The 25,510-nt window shown below is 36.1% G+C and overlaps 1 protein-coding gene across 3 annotated transcripts in view; it reads left to right on the top strand.

The window, feature by feature from the left end:
- USP33 (ubiquitin specific peptidase 33) overlaps positions 1-25,510 on the top strand; it is a 52,110-nt gene that overhangs the window by 1,550 nt on the left and 25,050 nt on the right. For 2 of the 3 annotated variants that reach the window (XM_077905102.1, XM_077905101.1), the window contains exons 2-7: positions 16,748-16,879; positions 17,070-17,123; positions 17,551-17,613; positions 21,269-21,421; positions 24,033-24,135; positions 24,756-24,825. In XM_077905102.1, coding sequence (XP_077761228.1) covers positions 16,799-16,879; positions 17,070-17,123; positions 17,551-17,613; positions 21,269-21,421; positions 24,033-24,135; positions 24,756-24,825 — 524 coding nt within the window. In that variant the 5' untranslated portion in view covers positions 16,748-16,798. Of the gene's footprint in view, positions 1-16,069; positions 16,184-16,747; positions 16,880-17,069; positions 17,124-17,550; positions 17,614-21,268; positions 21,422-24,032; positions 24,136-24,755; positions 24,826-25,510 lie in introns of those variants that run through there. The other variant, XM_077905100.1, reaches the window with a different exon arrangement.

The following is a 25,510-nucleotide window of genomic DNA, read 5'->3' as shown; positions in this document are numbered from 1 at the left end:
AAAAAATATTCCAGGAATAAAATATTTGACCTGCTGAATGCAAGAGGATTTAGTCTACTTAAAATTGCATCTTATTTTTTATCTCATTTATTGCCAACTTTCACTTTTTTGTCTTTCATGAACTACCAATAACCAAGTAACAATGTAGTTTAATGGCATTAGATTGCAGTAAGTTCATTTTAAATATTTGAAATTCTGAGTTAAGGAGATAATTTTTAATTTTTGTGTATTGCTGTTAGAATTTTCAGTGACCTTTTACATGTGCAATCTTAGTTGAACCTCATGTCGGGTCTCTAAGTTAGGAATGCCAAGAAGTGAAGTCTTTTCCCATGACAGAAGCATTTGAAGATTGTGTAAGGATCAGAATTTCCTTAAAGCCTGAAATAATCTTACTGAAATAACCTTTGATAAAAATTAGAATTTGGATAGATATTAGGGCGCTGTGAATTATAAAATATGATAAACTGTGGACTCTGCTAGAAAATGAAGTACATAAATGGTGAAAGATTTTTGGTGAGAAATGTGAAATATAAACATCTTTTAAGGGCAGCCTGGGTGGCTCAGCAGTTTAGCGCCACTTTCAGCCCAGGGCATGATCCTGGAGTCCAGGGATCGAGTCCAATGTCAGGCTCCCTACATGGAGCCTGCTTCTCCCTCTGCCTGTGTCTCTGCCTCTCTCTCTCTCTCTCTCTCTGTCACTCATGAATAAATAAATAGAATCTTTAAAAAAAAACAACAAAAAAGTCTTTTAAAAAGAAAGGAGTAACTGCTTTTTTTTTTTAAGTTTTAATTATTTAAATAATCTGTACACCCAACGTGGGGCTTGAACTCAACCCCCAGATCAAGACTGACCCAGTACACTCCAACTGGGCCAGCCTGGCGCCCCAGTAACAGCTCCTTCTTTAGTATAGTTTTTACACTTTTTTTTTCACATCTGCCTGTGATGGCAAGAGCATTTTGATAAATAAGACAGCGCCAAAGAGTCCAAGATAAATACAGCAGAATAGTCATCTATAAAAGATGAATTTTGAATAATGCATATATATGTATAGTGTGTATATATATATATATGTATATTTTTAAAGATTTTATTTATTCATGAGAGACACAGAGAGAGAGGCAGAGACACAGGCACGGGGAGAAGAACCAGGCTCCATGCAGGGAGCCCAATGTGGGACTTGATCCCCGGTCTCCAGGATCATGCCCTGGGCTGAAGGTGGCGCTAAACTAAACCGCTGAGCTACCCAGGCTACCGGTATAGTGTATATGTTAAGAGAACTTTATTATTATATTTTTAAAGTGAGCTCTGTACCCATCAGGGGGCTTGAACTCCTGGCTCTGAGATTGAGTTGTATGTGCTACTGGAGAACTCATATTTTAAAAAGTTGTGCATGTATCAAAATAAAGTTATTTTAGAAGGTAAGTAAGTAAATATCTGTGAGTTTACCAGGGAAAACGAATTGCAAAATAAAAAGAATGAAACATGGTTTCTGCTTTCAAAGAACTTACAGTCAAACTTCTAGTCAAGTAGAATAGTTTTTTTTTCACTACTGTAAGTGCCTTATGAGTATTATAATCAGGAATTTAGATAAGGGAGACATTACTTGTGATTGTGTCATGGTAGAGATGGTGTGTGAAATGAGTGAGGTTTGGAAGGTTTTCAACATGAGGCTATTGTAGGACATTTCTAAAATAAAAAGATAGTTGGGTTCCTGGAAAGGTACAAGTTATAATTAAAAAAGGATCGTTCAGAACAATTTGGCTGATAGTAAGCCTGGGTTATGTAAGTGAATATAGGAGAGGAAAAAGACGAAATATGAAAGACTTCTTTAAAGGTGTTTGATAAAAAAAAAAAAATAAAGGTGTTTGATTAAAAAAAAAAAAAAAAAGGTGTTTGATCAGAAGAGGTATGTATTCCACGTGAATGAAGAATGAGCTGTAATTGGGAGAAGACAGACCAGGAGATTCCTTGGGCAGCTTTAGGTTAAGCTAGACGTCCATAGCACTACTTTTGTGCTCCTTGTGGTTTCTCAGAAGTGCTATCTTGAAAGCAGGCCTCGAGATAAAAACATGGGTGCAGGGGCGCCTGGCTGGCTCAGTGGGTAGAACATGTGAATCTTGATCTTGGAGTCATAAATTTGAGCCCCATGTTGGGCAGTAGAGCTTACATAAATTAAAAAGAAACCCCAAAAGGACATGGGTGCAGATGAGATTCTGAAAGCAGCAGTAAGGGAGCGGGTAAAGAGTTAGGGAAGGGAAAAAAAGCCAACGGATGGACATCTGGTTGGGGGGCGGTTTAATTCTGTGGAGATTTTTGTAGAACTGCCTCAGAATTGTCCTATCAAATGAAGGGAAGTTGAGTTTTTCCACCTGCTTCTGGATCTCTAATAGCTCAAATCATTGAAAATCTTCATCATTGATTGGGTTTAGTATTTCTTTCTCCATTACATAAAAAAAGAAAGGAACTGTCATATTTAAAAGAAAGGATCTTTATGTCCAAATAATTGGGAACACATATATCAAGTCCTCAACCTTTGTCTTCTGTCTAAACATTCATACTTTGAATTGTTTCCATAGTAGTTAGTATTTATGTATTGTTTACTATCTCACTCTGTTCAAAGCACTTTATATGTATTTTTTTTTAAAAGATGGATTTGAAAGAGTGTGCACAACCATGTGTGGAGAGGAGGGGAAGAGGGAGAGAATCTTCAAGCAGATTTCCTGCTGAGTGCAGAGCCCAAGGTGGCTAGATCTTATGACCTATGAGATTATGACCTGAGACGAAACCAACAGTCAGGTGCTTAACTGACTGCACCACCCAGGGGCCCCAGCACTTTATATGTACTTTATATATACGCCAGAACTCCATGAGGTACATATTTATGGTTATTTATCTGAGTTTTATAGATGACAGAATTGAGGCACAGAGAAATAACCTTGTTCACAAACCTAGGACATAATGGAACTTGTATTTGAACCCAAGTAACCTTGCTCCAGAAACTATCCTTTTTTTTTTTTTTTTTTTTTAAGATTTTATTTACTTATATGAAAGAGCAAGCAAGAGAGAGAGAAAGAGCATGAGCACGAGCACGAGTGGGGTTAAGGACCAGAGGGAGAAGCAGACTTCCCATTTAGCAGGGAGCCTTATGCGAGGCCTGACCCTGGAACTCTGGGATCATGACCTGAGCTGAAAGCAGACACTTAACCAACTGAGTCACCCAGGTGCCATCCAGAAACTACTCTTAGCCACAATGTTGTCTTATAAATAGTTTTCAAAATATGTATTTCTAAGGATTTCTATGGAAAGTATTCTTACTCTGTAGCTTTTAGTACTCTTTCTTTATAAGTAAAATATTCCACGCGTAATCTAGCTTATGAACATGATAAAACCAATTACTCTTTTTATTCTGAAACGTATTGATAAATTGAGTAAGAATTGAGTAAGAATTGCACTATTGTTGCATGCATCTCCTAGAGTCTAGATTCTAAATACTTGAAACCCTCTTTTTTAGTGTCATGTTAGACAGTAGGTTCTTTGAACCCTCATATAGAATATGGCATGACCATGACCATCTTTGTCAATTTTAGCTCATTTTTCTGAATAGTTTGTTTTTTCTTTAAAGACTATTATTTTCAGTTTAATTTATTTTTATTAAGTTTTAAATTTTAATTTCAGTATAGTTAACATACAATGGTATAGTAGTTTTGGGTGTACAATGTAGCGATTCAACACTTCTATACAGCAAACACTTTAATCTCTGTCACCTGTAAAAAACATATGTACAAGTTACATATAAATTTTTTAATTTATTTTTTAAGTTTTATCTTTTTTTTTTTATTTTAAGTAAACTGCCCAATGTGGGTCTCAAACCCTGAAGTCAGGAGTCGCACACTCTACTGACTGAACCAGCCAGGCACCCCTAAAAAAACTTAACTTTTTATAATTTTATAACTAGATTTCACAAGCCTGCCTTCTGTGCCTTTATCCAGATTTTTGTTAAAAATACGAACAGTTCTGCCACCTGCTAGAAAAGACTTTCTGTATTCATATCAGTCTTCTCTATAACTGTTAAATTATTTACCAGTTTCCCTGACATAGATTTTTTTCCCTCATAGTTGCTTGAATCTGACTCTATAAATAGCTTTACCTTTTGAAATAGACTAGACAATGTTAATGCAGACAGTTTCTCAATATTAAAAGGTTCTTATTAGGTCACTATATTGTAGTGTATAACAAATATTAATAATACGGGTCCTTATGCTTTTCCAAAAATTTGTATATGTGCTCTTCTGTTATTTGGATGGTGAGGCTAGAATTTTGGGTATGAAACATAAAAGTATTCCTTCTTTCTCCCTGGTTAAAAGTTTCTTCAGAAACCATTTTGAATCTTCAGATGGACAATTGAGCTGTACATCATAGAGCATGAATTCAACCAGGAATATTTTTCATTTGGGGTTATTGCCAGAAGGTTATTGCTATCAGAAAATTTGGGGCTCCTGGGTGGCTCAGTCAGTTAAGCATCTGCCTTCAGCTCAGGTTGAAGGGTCCTGAGCCTTCAGCTCATGATCTCGGGGTCCTGAAGTCAAGCCCTGTGACAGGTTCTCTGGTCAGTGGGGAGTCTACTTCTCCCTCTCACTCTGCTTCTGTGCTCTCCCTCTCTCTCTGTAATAAAATCTTAAAAAAAAAAAACTCAGAAAATTTCAAATTGTCTTGCTAGGGTAGATAGAGGAAAAGATGTAAGATCGCAAAGGTAAGGATAAACTGAGGTCAGTTGTTGGAAGCCTGAATTTCCATGCAGAATTTGGATTTTCTTGTGCTCCTTAGAGATTGCCATCCTGTGAATCACAAGCTTCTAGAGGAATCTCAGAGTTTTGTGGGATCTACATCTATATCTGAACAAATGGCATTTTCATATACATTTATTTTCCCTCTTCATGTTATGTATCTTTTCTAATGCCTAGTGACTTTCTTCCCTGGACAAACTGTCAGACCAGAGTGAAAGCATACTTCTTTTTGGGGGGGGTATACACTGGAAAAGAGATTGAAGTAGCTTAGAATGCATGTTGTCTTACCCTCTTGTATCTAAATATCTTACTCTCAGTAAATCATTATCAAAAGAAGGAATAAAAGAATGATTTTGTTACCACAGTGAATTAAATAAAACTAGATAACTAGAATATTAAGGGCCTTCTATTTTGGCAGATGATTATTTTGTTATGATTAATTGTAAGGAATACTAAATTGTCTTGGTAGAAATTATTAGCTTTTGTTTACATGCACTAGTTCTCACTAATTGTTTAGTTACCAAAAAATTAATACCGGAAACCAGAATGAAGAGTACTTAATCTTCCCCAGTCCCCATTTGTTCGCTCTGAGCAAAAGAACACATAACCTTCAATAACTATATATTTTTATAGGATGTCTACATCCAGGTATAGTGTGCTGTAATGCAGGTTTAAAATTTTTACTTTGGTGGTTTCGTACAGTATGTATCATTCTGTATCTTCCTTTTTCCCAATCCAACATTATGTACTTTAGATCTATCCCTGTTGATAAACTTATCCGTTTCAATTGGTTAAACTGTTACGTAGCATTCAGTATGAATGTACCTTTTATGTATTCATTCTTCTAATGAACATAAAATATTGTAAAATCAAAAGTGAGATTAAGACTATCTAGAAAGCAATGAGAATATTTTCATTTAATTGGCAAACATTGGTATTTAGAGGAAAATGCATACTAATTAAATATTTTTATTAAATAAAAAAGAGAAGTTAGTACTCATATTTAAGGATTAAGAAAATAAAACTCAAACCAAGTAGGACATGGAAATTAAAGATAAAACTGTAATTAATGGAATTGAAAAAAACAGAACAAAAATAGTAGAAATGATAAATTGCTGAACTGGTTCTTTGCAAAGACCAATGAACTAGATAAAGCTGTTATAGAAGAAAAAAATTAAAGAAAAATTAAGAAAAAAAGTAGAGATGCACAAGATTAGGAATGAAAAAGGAAAAAATATAGGAGAGATAATGGAATGTTATGCAAATTTTCTTGAGATTACTATATGCATGCTGTGATGCAAAATTGAAAATTGACGGGGCATGCATGATTTAATAGCAAAGTATAAATTAGTAAATTTGATCTAAGAAGTGAAAAACTTTAATTGTCCCATTCCCACTAAAGGGTCAAAAGATGATTGAAGATATGTCCTGCAAAGAGGCAGCATAGCAGATAGTTTCATAGCTGAGTTTCATTTAATTTATAAAGAGTATACAATAATAATAATGATAATAATAAAACCTTTTCTACGGTATAGAAGATGCAGAGTTACTGAATGGATTCTGTGAAGCACATGTACTTTAAAATTTAAAAAAAAATTTTTTTTAGATTTTATTTATTAATGTGAGACACACACGGAGCGGGAGAGAGAGACAGAGACAGAGACACAGGCAGAGGGAGAAGCAGGCTCCATGCAGGGAGCCTGATGTGGGACTCGATCCCGGGTCTCCAGGACCATGCCCCAGGCTGCAGGTGGCACTAAACTGCTGCGCCACCAGGGCTGCCCTAAAATTTTTTTTTAAATTTAAATTCAGTTTGCCAACATACAACACCCAGTGCTCATTCCGTCAAGTGCCCTCCTTAGTGCCCATCACCCAGTCACCCCATCCCCCCACTTTCTTCCCCTTCTACTACCCTTTGTTTCCCAGAGTCCGGAGTCTCTCATGGTTTGTCTTCCTCTCTAATTTTTCCCCACTCAGTTCCCCTCCTTTCCCTTATAATCCCTTTCACTATTTCTTCTATTCCACATATGAGTGAAACCATATGATGATTATCTTTCTCTGATTGACTTATTTCACTCAGCATAATATCCTCCAGTTCCATCCATGTCGAAGCGAATGACAGATATTCATCCTGATGGCCAAGAAATATTCTATTATGTATATATATACACACATGCACCATGTCTTCTTTTATCCATTCATCTGTGGCTTCTTCTGTGGTTTGGCTATTATGGATGTTGCTGCTATGGGCATTGGGGTGTAGGTGTCCTGTCATTTCACTACATCTATATCTTTGGGGTAAATACCCAGTAGTGCAATTGCTGGGTCATAGGGTGGCTCTATTTTTAACTTCTTGAGGACCCTCCACACTGTTTTCCGGAGTGGCTGTACCAGTTTGCATTCCTACCAACAGTGCAGGAGGGTTCCCCTTTCTCCACATCCTCTCCAACATTTGTTGTTTCCTGTCTTGTTAATTTTAGCCATTCTCACTGGTGTGAGGTGGTAGCTCATTGTGGTTTTGATTTGTATTTCCCTGATGGCAAGTGATGTGGAGCATCATTTTCTCATGTGCTTGTTGGCCATGTGTATGTCTTCTTTGGAGAAATGTTTGTTCATGTCTTCTGCCCATTTCATGACTGGATTGTTTGTTTCTTGGGTGTTGAGTTTGATAAGTTCTTTTTTTTTTTTTTTTAAGATTTTTATTTATTCATGAGAGACACAGAAAGAGGCAGAGACACAGGCAGAGGGAGGAGAAGCAGGCTCCATGCAAGGAGCCTGATGTGGGACTCAATGCTGGGAATCCAGGATCATGCCCTGAGCCAAAGGCAGATGCTCAATCGCTGAGCCACCCAGGCATCCCGAGTTTGATAAGTTCTTAATAAGTCTTGGATACTAGCCCTTTATCTGATAGGTTATTTGTGAATATCTGCTCCCATTCTGTAGATTGTCTTTTAGTTTTGTTGGTTGTTTCCTTTGCTGAAGCACATGTACTTTTATCCCTGATAAAAACGTTACCCAAAAGTTAATTTCACTTGCAAAATTTCTAAATGCAATATTAGCCAATAGAATCTAGATATAGGGGATCCCTGGGTGGCTCAGCGGTTTAGTGCCTGCCTTTGGCCCAGGACGTGATCCTGGAGTCCCGGGGTCAAGTCCCACATTGGGCTCCCTGCTTGGAGCCTGCTTCTCCCTCTGCCTGTGTCTCTGCTTCTCTCTCCCTCTCTGTATCTCTCATGAATAAATAAATAAAATCTTAAAAAAAAAAAAGGATCTAGATACAAAGCAACAGACTAATACTACATTTAGACCCATAGAGTATATCAACGCAAGGATCATTTGTATCAAATCTGTTAATTGATTATATCAATGTTTGAAGTAAGGAATATCGTAAATCATCAATAGCTGCTAAGAAGACATTTAATAAAGTTCATTAAGTCTGTTTCTAATTAGGGGCTCCTTACTGGCTCAGTCACTAGAGCATATGACTCTTGATCTCAAGGTTGTGGGCCCAAGTCCTATGTTGGGCTTAGAGCTTTAAAAAAAAAATTCTAATTTAAAAAATCAAAGTAAATTAAGAATAGGAGTAAATTCTAGCAATATCCTAAGTGGCTAACCCATTAGGACCCAGACATGGATGCTTAAAACCACTTTTTTAAAACATATTTAAGATTGCCTTAGAGATTCTAGTAAATGCATTAAAACAGTAAAGTTATTAGTTTTAATTTTGGAGAACGAGGTAAAACTATCATGTTTTCCAGTATATTCAGGGAATAGTCAGAGAAACTGAAAAGGAATAGTGAAGGAGGAATGTCTTAGAGCTATCAAAATTCTACGTTCTGTGTATTCAGATTATATATGGTATTGGGGGATGCCTGGGTGGCTCAGTGGCTGCCTTCAGTTCAGGGCCTGATCCTGGAGTTCTGGGATTGAGTCCCACATTGGGCTCCTTGCATGGATCCTGCTTCTCCCTCTGTCTCTGTCTCTGCCTCTCTGTGTCTCTCATGAATAAATAGATAAAATCTTTAAAAATATATAAATGAATAAATACATTAATATGGTATTGGCGTAAGTAGCTTATTGGAACAAAATGGAGGATCCAGAAATATGTGCAAGTGTAATAAAGATAGTATTACAGTTCAGTGGGTAATGGGTAGATTGTGTAGTAAGTGGTGCTGGTACAACTGTCTGCCTGTCTGAAAGAAAATAAAATTGGGTTCTTGTCTTAAAATAAACCCCAGATGGATTAAAGCCTTGTTTAAAAAAATATTTAAGGTTATTTTACAGCTTTAGCTATATAGACTAGGGTGAGGGAATTTTAAGATTAGAAACTCAGAAGCTATTATAAGAGACATGTTTGGTTCTATAAAAATTAAAGCTTTTAATGATAAAGGAAACCATGAGTAAGTTACCAGTAACTATATTAAGACAGACATAACTAGTAGAATATGTAGAGCCCATAAATAACCTTCGTATATGTGATCAGATGTTTTTTGACAAGAGTGTCAAGACTGTTCAAAGGGGAAAAAAGTCTTTTCAATGAAGAAATTGGGCAAATTATATACTCACATGCAAACCTATGCAGTTGGATGCTTATGTCACATAGAAAAATTGACTTGAATGGGTGAAAGGCCTAAGCATAAGAACTAAAACTCTTAGAAGAAAATGTTTGTGACATTGGATTTGGCAGTAATTCTTTGAATATGACACAAGTATAGACAAAAAAGGTAAATAGATAAATTTGACAATTTCACATTAAAAGCTGTGCATCAGAGGGCACAGTCAAGAGAGTGAAAAGGCAACCTATGGAATGGTTATAAATATATTGCAAATCATATGTCTGATAAGGGGGTAAATGCCCAAAATATGCAAAGGACTCCTACAACTCAACAAAAAGAAGTGAACAACCCAATTAAAAAACAGCAATTGAATAGACATTTCTCTAAAAAAGATATATAAATAAATGACTAATGAATACATGAAAAGATGTTCAAAATTACTAATCACTAGGGAAATGCAAATCAAAACCACAGTGAGATCACCTCATACCCATTAGGATAAGTACTATCAAAAAACCAGGGGGAAAACCCCCCAGAAAAGTAAGTGTTGGTGTGGATGTGGAGAAATTGGAACCCTTGGGCATGCAACTGGGAATGTAAAATGGTATAGCCACTATGGCTGGTGTTATATGTATGTGTAAGAATAGCATGGTGATTCCTCAGGAACTTAAAAATAGGATCACCATATGATCTAGCAATTTCTCCCCCCTCCCCCCGTTTAGTTATTTATTTAAATAACTGCACCGAACATGGGGCTCAAACTTACAACCCCAAGATCGAGTTGCATGCTCTACTAACTGAGCCAGCCAGGCACCCCTGATACAGCAATTTCACTTTTGGATATATACCCAAAAGAAGTAAAAACAAGGACTTGAAGAGATAGTTGTACAGCTGTATTCATGGCAGCATTATTCACAATAGCCAAAAAATGGAAGCAACCCAAGTGTCCAGTGATGGATTAACAAAATATGATATATACACACAACTGAATGTTACTCAGCCTGGAAAAGGAAGGAAATTCTGACATGCTTACAAAATGGATGAATCTTTAGGATAATATGCTAAATGAAATAATGCCATCAAAGACATACTTTATAATTCCACTGAAAACCTCTTTGGACCCCCAGACTAGTCAGGTTCATAGAGATAAAGTAGAATGGTGGTTTCCAGGGGCTGGCTGGTGGGAGGATGAACGGAGAGCTCCTATTGAATGGCTGTGGGGTTTCAGTTTTGCAAGATGAAAAGAATTTGGGAGATTGGTTGCACAACAATGTGAATGTACATAATGTTGCTGAGCTATATACTTAGAAATGGCTAAGATGATAAATTTATGTGTATTTCACCAAAATTAAAAATTTAATAAACAAATAGTTTGAAAAAATATTTGCTGTATAGGAGTTCTATTTGAATCCAGAAGACAGGATTAATTTTACAAGAGAGATTATGGTTCTACTAGTTAAAAAAAAAAAAAGACAAAAGATGTAAAGAAGCAGTTAAAAGAGCAAATCTAGAAGGCTGTAAAGCTAATGAAAAGACAAACTCACTGGTTGTCAAGTAATACAAATTAAAGTACTATTGAAATATAACAACGTGGGCAGCCCAGGTGGCTCAGCGATTTAGCACCACATTCAGCCCAGGACGTGATCCTGGAGACCCGGGATCGAATCCCACGTTGGGCTCCCTGCATGGAGCCTGCTTCTCCCTCTGCCTGTGTCTCTGCCTCTCTCTCTCTCTCTCTCTCTCTCTATCAGGAATAAATAAATAAAATTTTAAAAAAGGTAAAGATTAAAAAAAAACAATGTGCCTATTAAATGGTAAAAGTAAAAAAAAAAGTGATGTTTATTGCTAATAGAGAAAATGGTATTGCTGTGCAGAAAATAGTGTATTTCCTTAGACTGTTGAAATGTAAGTTGTATAATTTTTGGATTGTGATCTTGCAAAATCTGTTTTTTAAAGATTTTATTTATTTATTCATGAGAGAGGGAAAAGCAGGCTCCAGCCGGATGCAGGACTCAAGCCCAGGCCCCTGGTATCATGACCTGAGCCAAAGGCAGATGCTCAACCACTGCCCAGGTACCTCTCAAAATCTGTTTTTACATACCGGCCCATAGTAAGATTGTATGGATTCTTTTTTAAAGATTTATTTTTTTAAAAGTAATCTTTACATCTAGGTTAGGGCTCGAACTCACAGCCAGGATCAAGAGTCAAACCCTTTGCTGACTGAGCCAGCCAAGCATCCCAAGATTATTTGGATATTTTTAATGGCAGAATATGGAAACAAAGTGAATATTCATCAATAGAAGAACTAATTGAATATGCAGTGTATGATCATGACATATGTGTATGCAAGAAAAAGTTGAGAGAGAGAGGTATCTGTATTGTTGGGCAAGAAAGGCCATATAAATTTCTATTTCTTTTTTTTTTTTAAAGATTTTATTTATTTATTCATAGAAACACAGAGAGAGAATGAGAGGCAGAGACACAGGCAGAGGGAGAAGCAGGCTCCATGCAGAGAGCCTGACGGACTTGATCCAGGGTCTCCAGGATCATGCCCTGGGCTGCAGGCGGCGCTAAACCGCTGAGCCACCAGGGCTGCCCTAAATCTCTATTTCTATGTTTGATTATATGAGCCTGAAAAAAGTATTGAAGCATATATATAGATTTTATAGTACAGGTATGCTGGTAATAAATTCTTTCAGTGTTTTTATAAGAGATGTTTAATTTGCCTTTGTTTTGAAAGCTGTTTTCCTAGGTATGGAATTCTAGGTTGACAGTGATCTTTCAGTACTCTACAGTTGTTGCTCCACTCTCTTCTGGCTTGCATTGTTTTCGGTATACATTATTCACCTTTCTTGGCTAAGGTGTTCTCTTTATTACTGTTTTTAAGCAACTTGTTTGTTTGTTTTAGCCATGCCTAACCTGCAAGGCAGCCCTATGGAGAGCATGGTAGGGAAACGAGGGGCCTGCACTGAACCCATTAAGCAACTTGTTTTTCATGTGCCATGGTGTAATTTGTTCATATGTTTTTCTCTTTCTTTCTTTCTTTCTTTCTTTTTTTTTTCTTTTTTTTCTTTTTTGCTTTGAGTTCATTGTGTTGCTTTAATTTGTAGGATTTTAGTTTTCATCAAATTTGGACTTTTCACCTAGCTAAGTGATAACTCTAATTTTCTCAATTTTTTTTTTTTTTTGTATTTCAATTTGGATAGTTTCTTTTACTACATCTTTAAGTTCATTATTCTTTAGAATTGTCTAATCTGCTATTCAGCTCATACACTGTATTTTCACCTCTGTTTTTTTTTTTTTTTTAAGACATTTACAGGGATCCCTGGGTGGCGCAGTGGTTTGGCGCCTGCCTTTGGCCCAGGGCGCGATCCTGGAGACCCAGGATCGAATCCCATGTCAGGCTCCCGGTGCATGGAGCCTGCTTCTCTCTCTGCCTGTGTCTCTGCCTCTCTTTCTCTCTCTCTGTGTGTGACTATCATAAAAAAAAAAAAAAAAAGACATTTACAAACTTGATTTAGGTCTCTTTCCTCTATCTTTCATGTTTATCTTTAAAATGTGTATACTTGGGACACCTGGGTGGCTCAGGAGGTTGTGTGTCTTTGGCTCAGGGCATGATCCCAGGGTCCCAGGATTGAGTCCTACATCGGGCTCCCTGCTAGGAGCCTGCTTCTCTCTCTGCCTATGTCTCTGCCCCTCTCTCTGTCTCTAATAAATGAATGAATAGAGTCTTTAAAAAAATTAAATAAAATGTATATGTTTGGGAGTGTCTGAGTGGCTCAGTCGGTTGAGTGTTGACTCCTGATCTCAGCTCAGGTCTTGATCTCAGGGTTGTGAGTTCAAGCCCTGTGTTGGGCTCCAGGTCCAGCGTGGAGCCCACTTAAAACAAATAATAAATAACAAAATGTATATCCTTTATTTTGCCAACTGTGTTATCTCTGGATCTCTTTTTTTCCCTTGCTGTGGATCTGATTTTTCTTCTTTGTATATGTCTTGTAATTTTGGATTGGATGCCAGGCATTGCCATTTAAAAGATCTTTTTTGGTGCTTTTTTTTTTTTTTTTTTTCCATTAAATATCTTTAGCTTTGTTCTGGGACACAGTTAAGTGCCTTGGGAATAGTTTGGCTCTGTAATACTTGTTTTGAGCTTTTTAAACGTAGAACAAAAGTAGTTTTCACTCTAGGAATACTTTTCTTCCTACTACTGAGGGAATACCCTCTGAGTACTTTATTCACTCCGTATTACGAAGGCTTTAAACTCTTGCTGATGGGAACACAGACCTGTGTTGGCTGTGAGGATTATTTACCTACTCCTTTCCAGTAGTTTTTTCCCTTGCTTAGGGTAATCATATGCACATGCTCATCAGTACTTGGCTGAAAACCGAATGGTAGAGCTCTACAAATCTCATGAGTTTATTTGCCCTGTGTTTAATTCTTTCCTCTCTGTTACTCTGCCTTGTGAATTATAGCCACCCTAGCCTCTCTGCATTTTCAGTTCTACATCTTCAACCCAAGGAGACTGCTAGACTCTGTTTGGGTTTTCTCCCAAGTATACTATGGCCTAAAAGTTCTTTCTAGGTAGTGAGGTAGGTAGTTAGTTATTGCCTATTGTCCGATGTCTGATAACCATTGTTTTATATTTTTTGTCTGGTTTTTTATTTATATAAAATGAGAGGATAAATCTGCTTCCTGTTTCTCCATCATGGCTGGCAGTAGAGGTAATTGGATGAGAGGGAAGAAATATTTAAGCACAAAGGGAAGTCAGAGGTGGGAAAAATTGCTAGACTCTTCCTAATACATAAATGAGAAATGGAAAATAGTAACAGTTACTTTAAGCTTAATTTCATGCATCTGAAAGTCTGGAACATGGCTGTTTAATCTTATGTAATAATGTAATGTTTAACAATATATTTATTATTTTAGAGGGAGAGAGAGCACATGTGTACATACACAAGCACAGGGAGGGATGGAGGGAAAGAATCTCAAGCTGACTTCCTTTTGAGTGCAGAGCCCAAAGCAGGGCTCAATCTTATAACCCTGAGATCATGACCTTAGCTGAAATCAAGTGTTGGTCACTTATGACTGTGCCACCCAGGCGTCCCTAATATTATGTTAATAAGGTAATGTTTAGGAATTACTATTTATTCACTATTAATCCCCAGGGTGATTTCCATTGGATTTTGTAGGTTGCAAGATAATATTGGACTCCTTTGAATTCACTGAAACTTTTTATTTAATGTTTTTACTAATGTGTTAATATTTTAGCACATTTATAAGTATTTATTCTTTCTTAGTGAGTTTCTTAATTTTTTTCCCCAAATAGTGTTCTCAAACCCCAAAAATAAACTAAGGGCATGAAAATCTTGTTATTAAGGATGTACATCCAAAGAAAATCTAGAAGTACTGAATTATACTTAAGATTTTTACTTGGAAATCACTCATTTTACTTGAACCTATTGTAAGATTTCTATGCATTGAATGCTGTATATCAGTTAGTGCTATCATAAGATTTGCAATGGAGATAAATAAAATTTAGTGACATTATAGTATTCCTATCATTCTTTTTCTCATAAATTATATTTATAATATTGTGATATTTTGGAGGAAGTTAAGTGTATTGGGATTGCAAAACACTTTACCTTCTGTTTATTTTAATGGAATTGAGGAAAGTCCTGAAGAATATTAGGAAAATTGTAATTGATATGGGAAACTACCTGAGTCCTAAACTTGTGATCTCACAGGGAGCAGAGAGGTATGAAACCTTACTGGTCATATAAAAAATTATATATATATATTATGTATAATTTTTATATGATATATATAATTATATATTTAAGTACATATATAAATATATATATACATATTTATTGGATGCTGCAGAGTGCTAATAAAATTTTATATGCATGTGTATGTGTAGTATTATATGTGTGCATGTACACACTTGACATGTACTACCTCATTTAATCCTTAAAATAGTCCCATAAGTTAGTTAGGCCATTCTGCTCTTATAGGTATCCTTAATTCTGTGTGACTTCAGAATCTTGCTCTTATTGTAGGTAGATTGAAATCCTCATTCTGCCAAATGCTAATAATAGGAAGTCAGTCAGACTTGCCTCTTTTAACTTTATATGCAATGAAGCTAATAATGGTGCTCTGCCTCAGGGTTGTTGAAAGGATCTTGTGATAATGTGGTTTTCAACCTGGGATGATTTTGTCCCTTTTAGGACATAATTTTAAACTGTAGTTGTTAAAGTTCAGAACGGTGAGGGTGTTCTGGCATCTAATGGGTAGAAGCAAGAATGTTACTAATCACCTTACAATGCACAGGACAAACCCCCACAACAAAAATCTGGCCTCAAAGTGTCAGTGGTGCCAACGTTGAGAAATTCTGATCTGTGACCATCTTGATATTAATATACAAGACCATTTCATTTATATATCATCACTAGGGACTGCTGCTAGTGTGAAAAAATGTTTCCATTTGACTATTCTTTCCTTTTCATTGCTATTCCAGCCTATGGGTTAATCTTAAAAAAAAAAAAAAAGGATAAAAGTACTTAAATTGAATAACTTAAAATTTTCATTTTATTTATATTCTAAAACGTGAAAGGGGAAAGATAGCAAATAATACAGAAACAAATTTATGTTGATATATAGATGTCAATTTTATTTTATTTTGTAAAGATTTATTTATTTATTATTTATGATAGACACAGAGAGAGAGAGAGAGAGAGAGACAGAGACAGAGACAGAGACACAGGAGGAGGGAGAAGCAGACTCCATGCTGGGAGCCCAACTTGGGACTCGATCCCGGGACTCCAGGATCATGCCCTGAGACAAAGGCAGGTGCCAAAGCTACCCAGGGATCCCCTATAGGTGTCAATTTTATTTTATTTTATTTTTTTTAAGTTGTATTTATTTATGCAGGAGGGACACAGATAGGCAGAGACACAGGCAGAGGGAGGAGCAGGCTCCATGCAGGGAGCCCGATGTGGGACTCGATCCCAGGACCCCAGGATCACACCCCGGGCCAAAGGCAGGCGCTAAACTGTTGAGCCACCCAGGGATCCCTTAAGTGTCAATTTTAATGAAATGTTAATTTTGTAGAGAAATTGTCAAAGTGAATATTAAATTATTAAAGTAATCTAGGTATATTTGAATAACATTCTACTAAGATAGACTTGTAAATGCATATGCTTTTTCTTTTAGCCTTTATTTTATTTTTTAAGATTTTATTTATTAGAGTGTGCACACAAGTGGTGGGGGCGCAGAGGGGAGCCCATTGCAGGACTCAATCCCAGGACCTCAAGATCATGACCTGAGCGGAAGAGTTAACCAACTGAGCCACCCAGGCACCTAAAAAGTTAGCATTTTTTAATTAACATTTTTGGTTATTTGTCCTGTAGGTACTACCTCATTTGGAAATACTTGGGAGACAGGAAAAAATTTTAAACAGAATGTCAGCTTTTCGAAATCATTGTCCACATTTGGATTCAGTTGGTGAAATAACGAAAGAAGACTTAATACAAAAATCTCATGTAAGATACAGAGTTTTTCCTTCCTTAAAGAATTATTCATTTTTCTCCCAAATATGTATTTTTAAATAAATTACTCTGATAGTCTGTTCATGAGCTCCAGTTTTTTAATATAATATTACTAGTCAGTTGTATGTGTTTGGCTGTGTCAATATAATGATAATGTTATCTATATGTGATTTTTGTTTCATAGGGTACTTGTCAGGATTGTAAAGTCAGAGGACCAAATCTTTGGGCATGCCTCGAAGTATGTATATGTTTCTTTTCAAAAGTTTAGTATTATAAAAATTTATACCTGAATAAGGGTAAATCTAAGATTCTTTTTACACTTAAAGGATTTTACAAATGAATATACTTGAAAAAGATCATTACTGATAACACAAATTAAATTGTAAACTTTGATTTCTAACTTGCAGTGCTTTTGCAGAGTTTTAGTTTCTTAAAATATTTTATGCTTTCCTTTTATTAGAGGTGACATAACTTATAGCTTTGAAATATTCTCATTATTCTTCTGTTTTAACCTTTTGGTTAAGATAACAGACTATGGATAATCAGTCATTAAGTTAAAATGTGTGATCAGAACTTAATTATAAATGTAATTGCAATGTTATTGTACATTTACACATATTATAAATGCCTTCGCCTTATTTTTCTTTTTGTATAATTCTTTATAGAATAGATGTTCATATGTTGGTTGTGGTGAGTCACAAGTAGATCACAGCACTATACACTCTCAGGTATGATATTGAAATTTTTTTCTATTTATGTATTTATTTCCTTGCTTGCTTTTTTGAGTTTTTATTTTAATTCCAGTTAGTTAACATACAGTGTTATATTAGTTTCAGGTGTATAGTATAGTGATTCAACAATTCCATATATCACCCAGCGTGCAGAAAATTTTCATGCAATAAATATATATATATATCTAAAGATTTTATTTCTTTATTCATGAGAGACAGAGAGAGAGAGGCAGAGACATAGGCAGAGGGAGAAGCAGGCTCCCTGCAGGTAGTCTGATGTGGGACTCCATCCCAGGACCCTGGGATCACGCCCTGAGCCAAAGGCAGACGCTCAACCGCTGTGCCACCCAGGTGTCCGTTCATGCAGTATATTTTTTTTTAAGATTTTTTATTTATTTATTTATTCATAGACACAGAGAGAGAGAGGCAGAGACACAGGGAGAGGGAGAAGCAGGCTCCATGCAGGGAGCTCGATGCGGGACTTGATCCCGGGTCTCCAGGATCACACCCCAGGCTGCAGACGGCGCCAAACCGCTGTGCCACCGGGGCTGCCCCCATGCAGTATATTTTTTAAAGAGAGTCTGAAGGAAGGGGAAAGCAAATACGACATTCTTTTTTTTTTTTTTTTTTTTTTTTTTTTATATTTTTTATTTATTTATGATAGTCATACAGAGAGAGAGAGAGGCAGAGACACAGGCAGAGGGAGAAGCAGGCTCCATGCACCGGGAGCCCGACGTGGGATTCGATCCCGGGTCTCCAGGATCGCGCCCTGGGCCAAAGGCAGGCGCCAAACCGCTGCGCCACCCAGGGATCCCCAAATACGACATTCTTAATTCAAGTTTTAATTCAAAATTTTGCCCTTTTTCATATAAGAGGAGTTACATCTTAGCTTATACTTTCTAGAAGGTCGGGAGGGGAATTGCTAAAATCAATTATTAGATTGGGGTTGTAATTAACAGAGTAATGATATAAGAAGTGTGCCTCCACGGGGATCCCTGGGTGGCTCAGCGGTTTAGCGCCTGCCTTTGGCCCGGGGTGCGATCCTGGAGTCCCGGGATTGAGTTCCACGTCAGGCTCCCGGCATGGAGCCTGCTTCTCCCTCCTCCTGTGTCTCTGCCTCTCTCTTGCTCTCTATGTCTATCATGAATGAATAAATAAATAAATAAATCTTAAAAAAAAAAAAAAAAAAAAAAGTGTGCCTCCTGATTTATGCAGATGATAGCCGGAATTTTAGGAGATGTGAAGATTGAAGTTAAGAGTGGATGCCTCTGCTTATGATAGGGCCTGGCTAACTTCAGGTCTCAACCCGTAATACCTTCTGCACATTCTCTTAACCGGACTTCGCCTACTTTACTTTCATTGTTTGGTGCATGTGTGTACTTCTGGCATGGTTCTTTTATAGTATTAGTTAGAACTCCCATTCTAAACTAAGTTTCTTGAGAATGAACTGTCTTTTTCACATTGATACTTCTCTAGCATCAGTTGTTCTCAGTCAGGGTTCCTCAAGAGAATTAATTAAGCCTGAATATCCCCAAGGCCCCCAGGTATCATTGTGCATAATTTACTTGTCTTTTGTGCATCTAAAAGGCGATGCTATGTACCATTTTTAGGGGAATTGAGAAAATAGTTAATAAAATAATTTTCTGTAGGCCATAAATGATCTGAAAGAACCCTAGTTGAGAAAGGTTGGAGTTTTACATATCCAAGATCATACATTCACTATTACTTAAGCTGTATTTCGCTTTGATTCATGTGATTGATTGGGCTCATTGCTCTGCCACTCTGATCTTCTAGAGTAGTTACTGTGCCTTTGTCAATTATTTTCTTATATTTATTTGCTAACTTCAAAGTAGAGTCTTACCTCGTGTTTCTCTTCATGCTGAACAGTGGTAAGAAAATGACAATAGAATAATTTCTAGGTTAGTTTTAGATATTGTTACTATTCATTGTATTTTAGCAGTTTATCTGAAGAATGTGTTTTTAGTGTTCCAGTTTTAACTCTTCTCTTTTGAGTATATTGTTATTCAAAGGCCAGCGTCTTGTCTTACATTTTTTTTTATCAGCACTTTATTATTGTCACTCCATTTCCTTCCAGATTGCTTAGGTTTATATTTTGTTTGTATTTTTAAAGACTTTGAATAATCTCTACACCCAGCATAGGGCTTGAACCTACAACCCAAGGTCAAGAGTCGCACATTCCACCTACTGAGTAACCAGGTGCTCCCAGACTGTATATATATTTTTTTCTTTTAAAGTTTTTTTTTAATAAATTTATTTTTTATTGGTGTTCAATTTACCAACATACAGAATAACACCCAGTGCTCATCCCGTCAAGTGTCTCCCTCAGTGCCTGTCACCCATTCACCTCCACCCCCCGCCCTCCTCCCCTTCTACCACCCCTAGTTCGTTCCCCAGAGTTAGGAGTCTTTATGTTCTGTCTCCCTTTCTGATATTTCCCACACATTTCTTCTCCCTTCCCTTATATTCCCTTTCACTATTATTTATATTCCCCAAATGAATGAGAACATACACTGTTTGTCCTTCTCCGATTGACTTCCTTCACTCAGCATAATACCCTCCAGTTCCATCCACGTCAAAGCAAATGGTGGGTATTTGTCATTTCTAATGGCTGAGTAATATTCCATTGTATACATAGACCACATCTTCTTTATCCATTCATCTTTTGATGGACACCGAGGCTCCTTCCACAGTTTGGCTATTGTGGACATTGCTGCTCTAAACATCAGGGTGCAGGTGTCCCGGCGTTTCATTGCATCTGTATCTTTGGGGTAAATCCCCAACAGTGCAATTGCTGGGTCGTAGGGCAGGTCTATTTTTAACTGTTTGAGGAACCTCCACACAGTTTTCCAGAGTGGCTGCACCATTTCACATTCCCACCAACAGTGCAAGAGGGTTCCCTTTTCTCCACATCCTCTCCAACATTTGTGGTTTCCTGCCTTGTTAATTTTCCCCATTCTCACTGGTGTGAGGTGGTATCTCATTGTGGTTTTGATTTGTATTTCCCTGATGGCAAGTGATGCAGAGGATTTTCTCATGTGCATGTTGGCCATGTCTATTTTACATTATTTTTTAAAAAAATTTTTAAAGATTTTATTTATAACAGAGAACATAAGCAGGAGGAGTGGCAGAAAGAGGAAGAAGCAGGCTCCTTGCTGAGTAGGGAGCCCGATGCGGGGCTCAGTCTTATGACCCTGGGATCATGACCCAACCTACTGAGCTACCCAGGCGCCCCCTTATTTGAGTTTTTAAAAAGATTTATTTATTTATTAGCACTCAAGAGAGAGAGGAGGGGCAGACAGAGAGGGAGAGAAGCAGATTCCACTTAGCATAGAGCCCCATTTGGGGCTTGATCTCATGACCCCGAAATCATGACCTGAGCTGAAATCAAGAGTTGGAAGCTTAACCAACTGAGCTACCCAGGCACCCCTCTTACGTGATTTTTAAAAATTGATTTATTTTTTAAAAAATAATCTCTACACTCAACTTGGGGGTTGAACTCATGACCCCAAGATCAAGAGTCCCGTGCTCTTCCAACTGAGCCAGTTAGGTGCCCCCATATATGATCTTTCAAAATGTTTTCAACTATATCTAATTTTGGTTCCTCTTCTCCCCATCCTGTGAAATTATATAGGAGACAAAGCATTATCTAACTGTGAACCTTACTACTCTCCGAGTATGGTGTTACGCTTGCAGCAAAGAAGTATTTTTGGATAGGAAATTAGGAACTCAGCCACCTTTGCCTCATGTAAGACCACTTCACCAAACACAAGAAAACAGTGTCCAGGTAATAATCTAACTTTATTTAATTAAAAGATACATTTTCAAGTAGTGATTTCAGAATTTGCTGTCTAGTTGAAATTTAAAACATACGTACCTACTTTGTACTTTTAATAATTTCTATAATGTACCCTTTTTTTCTTGGTTGAAACACTGAGGCTGGCCATTGTTCTTTTGTAGATTGATAGGTTGTGGTAAGATTGAAGCCCACTTGTCTGAAGCTGGAAAAGCACCTGTTGTGTTTTTAAAACATAAAAAAACGGGTTTAAAAAGTATATCTTTAGCTTTCTAATTCTAGGAGAAGTGGCAGGCCTTCTTTGATAGGGTATCACAGATACTAAATCAGCCCCTTTTTCTTCCATTTCTCTCCCCTCTCCACTCGGATTTCTATTACTAAGAACATTTTACTAATTTATCAAAAACCAAATAGGATATATTAAAGCTTAGCATTAATCTTTGGTTCCAAAATATGTCTGGGGTTGCAAAAATTGATCATTTAATTTTGAGAATTTTCCAGTCATAAGAAATAGGAAAAAGGAAATGAAAAAATTAGAACCAATTTCTAACTTCCCCTACTCATTTCCTTTGTATGGTTTAATTAATACATTAGTGATCTTTTTCCTCGTGTGTCATAAAAATCACATTGTATTTCTATACTTTTCCTTGATACCAACTCTTCTATTTTTCTTTTGTGTTCGTATCACGTTTTAAGCTAATAAATTTGCTTGCCATATACGTGATGTAACTAAACTATGTTTTAGATCAGGTGTAACTTCGTGCATTTCTAGTTTCACTGTTGAATGGCTCTCGTGAGTAAATCACATTACCATTACTGTTTATCTCATTGATATTTATTTATCATTCAGAAATTTTTGTCTTTTTTGAATGCCTTCATAGTTTGAAAGTAGATTTTTGTGAACATTTGCATTATTAACAGAAATCTGGTAAAGTTTAATCACATAAGGAGCTGCTAACAATTTATAAGGGTAATACTCAAAGATGGTTGAAAGAAGAAGCGCAGATAGTTCACAAAAAAGAAATATAAATTAAAATACGTTGACAAAATAATCATCACTGACTAAAGAAAAGTTAGTTAAAACAGTTGTCTGTTGCCATTTCTGTCAGATTGCATTTTTTAAAAAGATTTCTTTTTTTATCTCAGAGAGAGGGAAAGAGAATCTGAAGCAGATTCTGTGCTGACTGCAGAGTCTGACTTGGGGCGCAGTCTCATGACCATGATGAGATCATGACCTGAGCTGAAACCAAGAGTTGGAAGGTCAACCTACTGTGCCACCCAGGCACCTCCAGATTTCATATTCTTAATGAATGCTGAATCTGGCTGAATAAATATACTGGTATTTTTCTGATGGCTTATAAATAGACTTTTCTAGTGAGTTATATATTTATAGCACATAGAAGGAATGAATTTAATTTCATGCAACTTCCTGATCCCATTGTTGAAGAAATTACTCAGAAGAAAAAAAGTTATTTATACAGGTATTTTTAGTATAAAATTTATATGCTATTTGAACCCAATTCATTTGAACATTAATTATAAAAATAAGAATATTGGAAACCATTCAAACGTCATTAATAAGATTTTTAAATAGAAATTTTTTCTGGGAGGTAAAATTTTAAATGATTTTTTAAAGTTTCTTTATACTTAAATGTAACTGAGAATATGGGGCTAACTCAAATGTTCAGTATCTACAGATACCAGGAAAGTAAAATAAATGTATAAGGTGCGTTGGTATAAAACTGCATGTGCATGCATTGTAGAGGTGGAATAAGGCTGTAATAAGTTGGAGAACCAGAGCACGTGCTAAGTGCATGCTGCTATGTAGTTTCCTCCTTTAACTGATTGTTGCTAAATGAGTTCACTGTAGTTCTATCTTCTGTTACAAGAGAACTTGCATAATCTGAGTTTTACATGAGCTCTCCCAATTTTAAAAATATTACATCAAAGTTTTTCTTTTGTTAGGTTTTGTCTTTTTTTTTTTTAAGTATGGTCTAGCATTTGACCAACAGATTACCAGTTGTAAACTTTGAGTTAAGCCAATACTTAGAAATTAATTTTGGAATAATTTATTACTATTTCAAACAAGTCAGCTCTATCATATGCACAAAAGGATGCAAAGTAAGTATGGTAATAAGTATCAGGAGGATTGTAGAAGTCTACAGATAAGTTGATGTGTTTAGTATTTTTTTTCCTGTGAAAAGTTAGAAAAATCTGAAAAGACAGTGTAGAATATGTGCACTGAGATTTTTTTAGCTGTAATGTGATCTCACTGAATTGGATTAGAATTCACTGAATTGAGTTAATTGTGTTTAAATTCAGAAAAGTCACAAGTGGCTTTGTTATTCATTTTTTTTTTTTGGCTTTGTTATTCAAGTATGTATTTTAATATAGAGTGACATGGTCTTACCTAGTATAGATCCTTATTATTTTCAAGATATAATTAAATTTTATTCAGATTTGTGATATCAGAGTTTGTTCTTAATAGTTTTAAAATAACATTTCTTAATTTTTAGACTGTAGATATATAGGAGATACATAAAAAAACTTTTTTTAATGTAAAGGATTTTTTTTCAAGTCTGCTGTCTTTTCTGTTATCAAGGATTTTAAAATACCTAGTAATACAACATTAAAAACTCCTCTGGTTGCTGTATTTGATGATTTGGACATAGAAGTAGAAGAAGAAGATGAACTTAAGGCAAGAGGTAAAATAATTCTCCTGTGTAAGGCTTCTTTGTATGGCACTGCCCATTTCTTTAGGAAACTGTATAATGTGAAAATTTTAAACTCGAGAAAATTTTAAAGGGACTCTATAGATGTTGATGACCAAAAAAAGAAAAATCTAAAATTTGGCCTAATAAAATTGTATTTGCAGGGAAAGCAGATGGACAGCTTTGATGCTTGGTTTTTCTGACATCACTTTTCTGACACCGCAATTCTTTGTATAAACTATCTGTATATAATATAGTAGAAATTTTGTGTTTTGTAATTGATACAAGGGAATTTTAATGTTTTAAATGTATATTTAAATAATTACCTGAAAATTAACAGTGCAGTATAAGCCTGACCTCTGAGTTGTTATTTTGTATTTCCATAATGTTTTTAAAAAAATTTTTGAGTAATCTCTACATCCATTTTGGGGATCAAACTCACAACCCCAAGATCAAGAGTTGCACATTCTACTGATTAAGCCAGCCAGGCACTATTTTGTATTTTCTTAACATAGTTTGGGAACCATAATAAGTACCATATATTCAGTAAATGTTTATAAAATTAGGTCATTGGATTATTGAATGATGACATAATTTATGATTTTTCTTAATAGGCCTTACAGGTTTGAAAAATATTGGAAATACTTGTTATATGAATGCAGCTTTGCAGGCTCTTTCTAACTGGTAAGTATTAGAGAAATTAATTTTGTTTTGTATAGCTTTGTAAAGTCACTTTTTGAGGAAAAAAAAAAAGGAAGTCACTCTTAGCAGATGACCATGCTGCTAGTAGTTGGCCGTACCATCCTGAATGTGCCTGACCTCATCTGATCTCAGAAGCTAAAGCAGTTTGGGCCTGGTTAGTACTTGAATGGGAGGAAACCATGTGGCTATAGTGTGCTTAAAAAAAAAAAAAGGATGAGTCAGAGGAGAAAAGAAAGAAATATACATTAATATAAATATGAAAAAGAGTTAGCAATTCTCTTTGATTTCCCTAGCCAACAGGATCCCATAAATCCTTGGCTGTACTTACTCCTTCACCCTACTTAATGCATTCCTCTCCTTCCCTCTTACTTTCTGAAATGATCCCATTTAGAAAATTATGTGGATTAACTAAAGTTGTGTAAATGTCCTGAAAAAGTTATTTTTTCTTTCTTATTAAGTAATCCTCAAAGTAGAGTAGGCAGGAATCTGGATTGGGACATAATCTATTGTTGTCCCAGTGGGGTTACTCTGTTCATGCCTGTAGTTTCCGGAGACCACTGGTTCTGGCTTAGACCCTAGGTAGTTGTATGTCTTTGAGCAAGTTATTTGTTTTTATATCTAAAAAATGAACTTGTACTAGTTTCTTGAATCACTTTTTGTTTAGAGA

Source organism: Canis aureus, chromosome 8 (genome assembly GCF_053574225.1).
Source record: "Canis aureus isolate CA01 chromosome 8, VMU_Caureus_v.1.0, whole genome shotgun sequence".
NCBI classification, from domain to species: Eukaryota; Metazoa; Chordata; class Mammalia; order Carnivora; family Canidae; genus Canis; species Canis aureus.
This window is presented reverse-complemented; position numbering and strand designations above follow the sequence as displayed.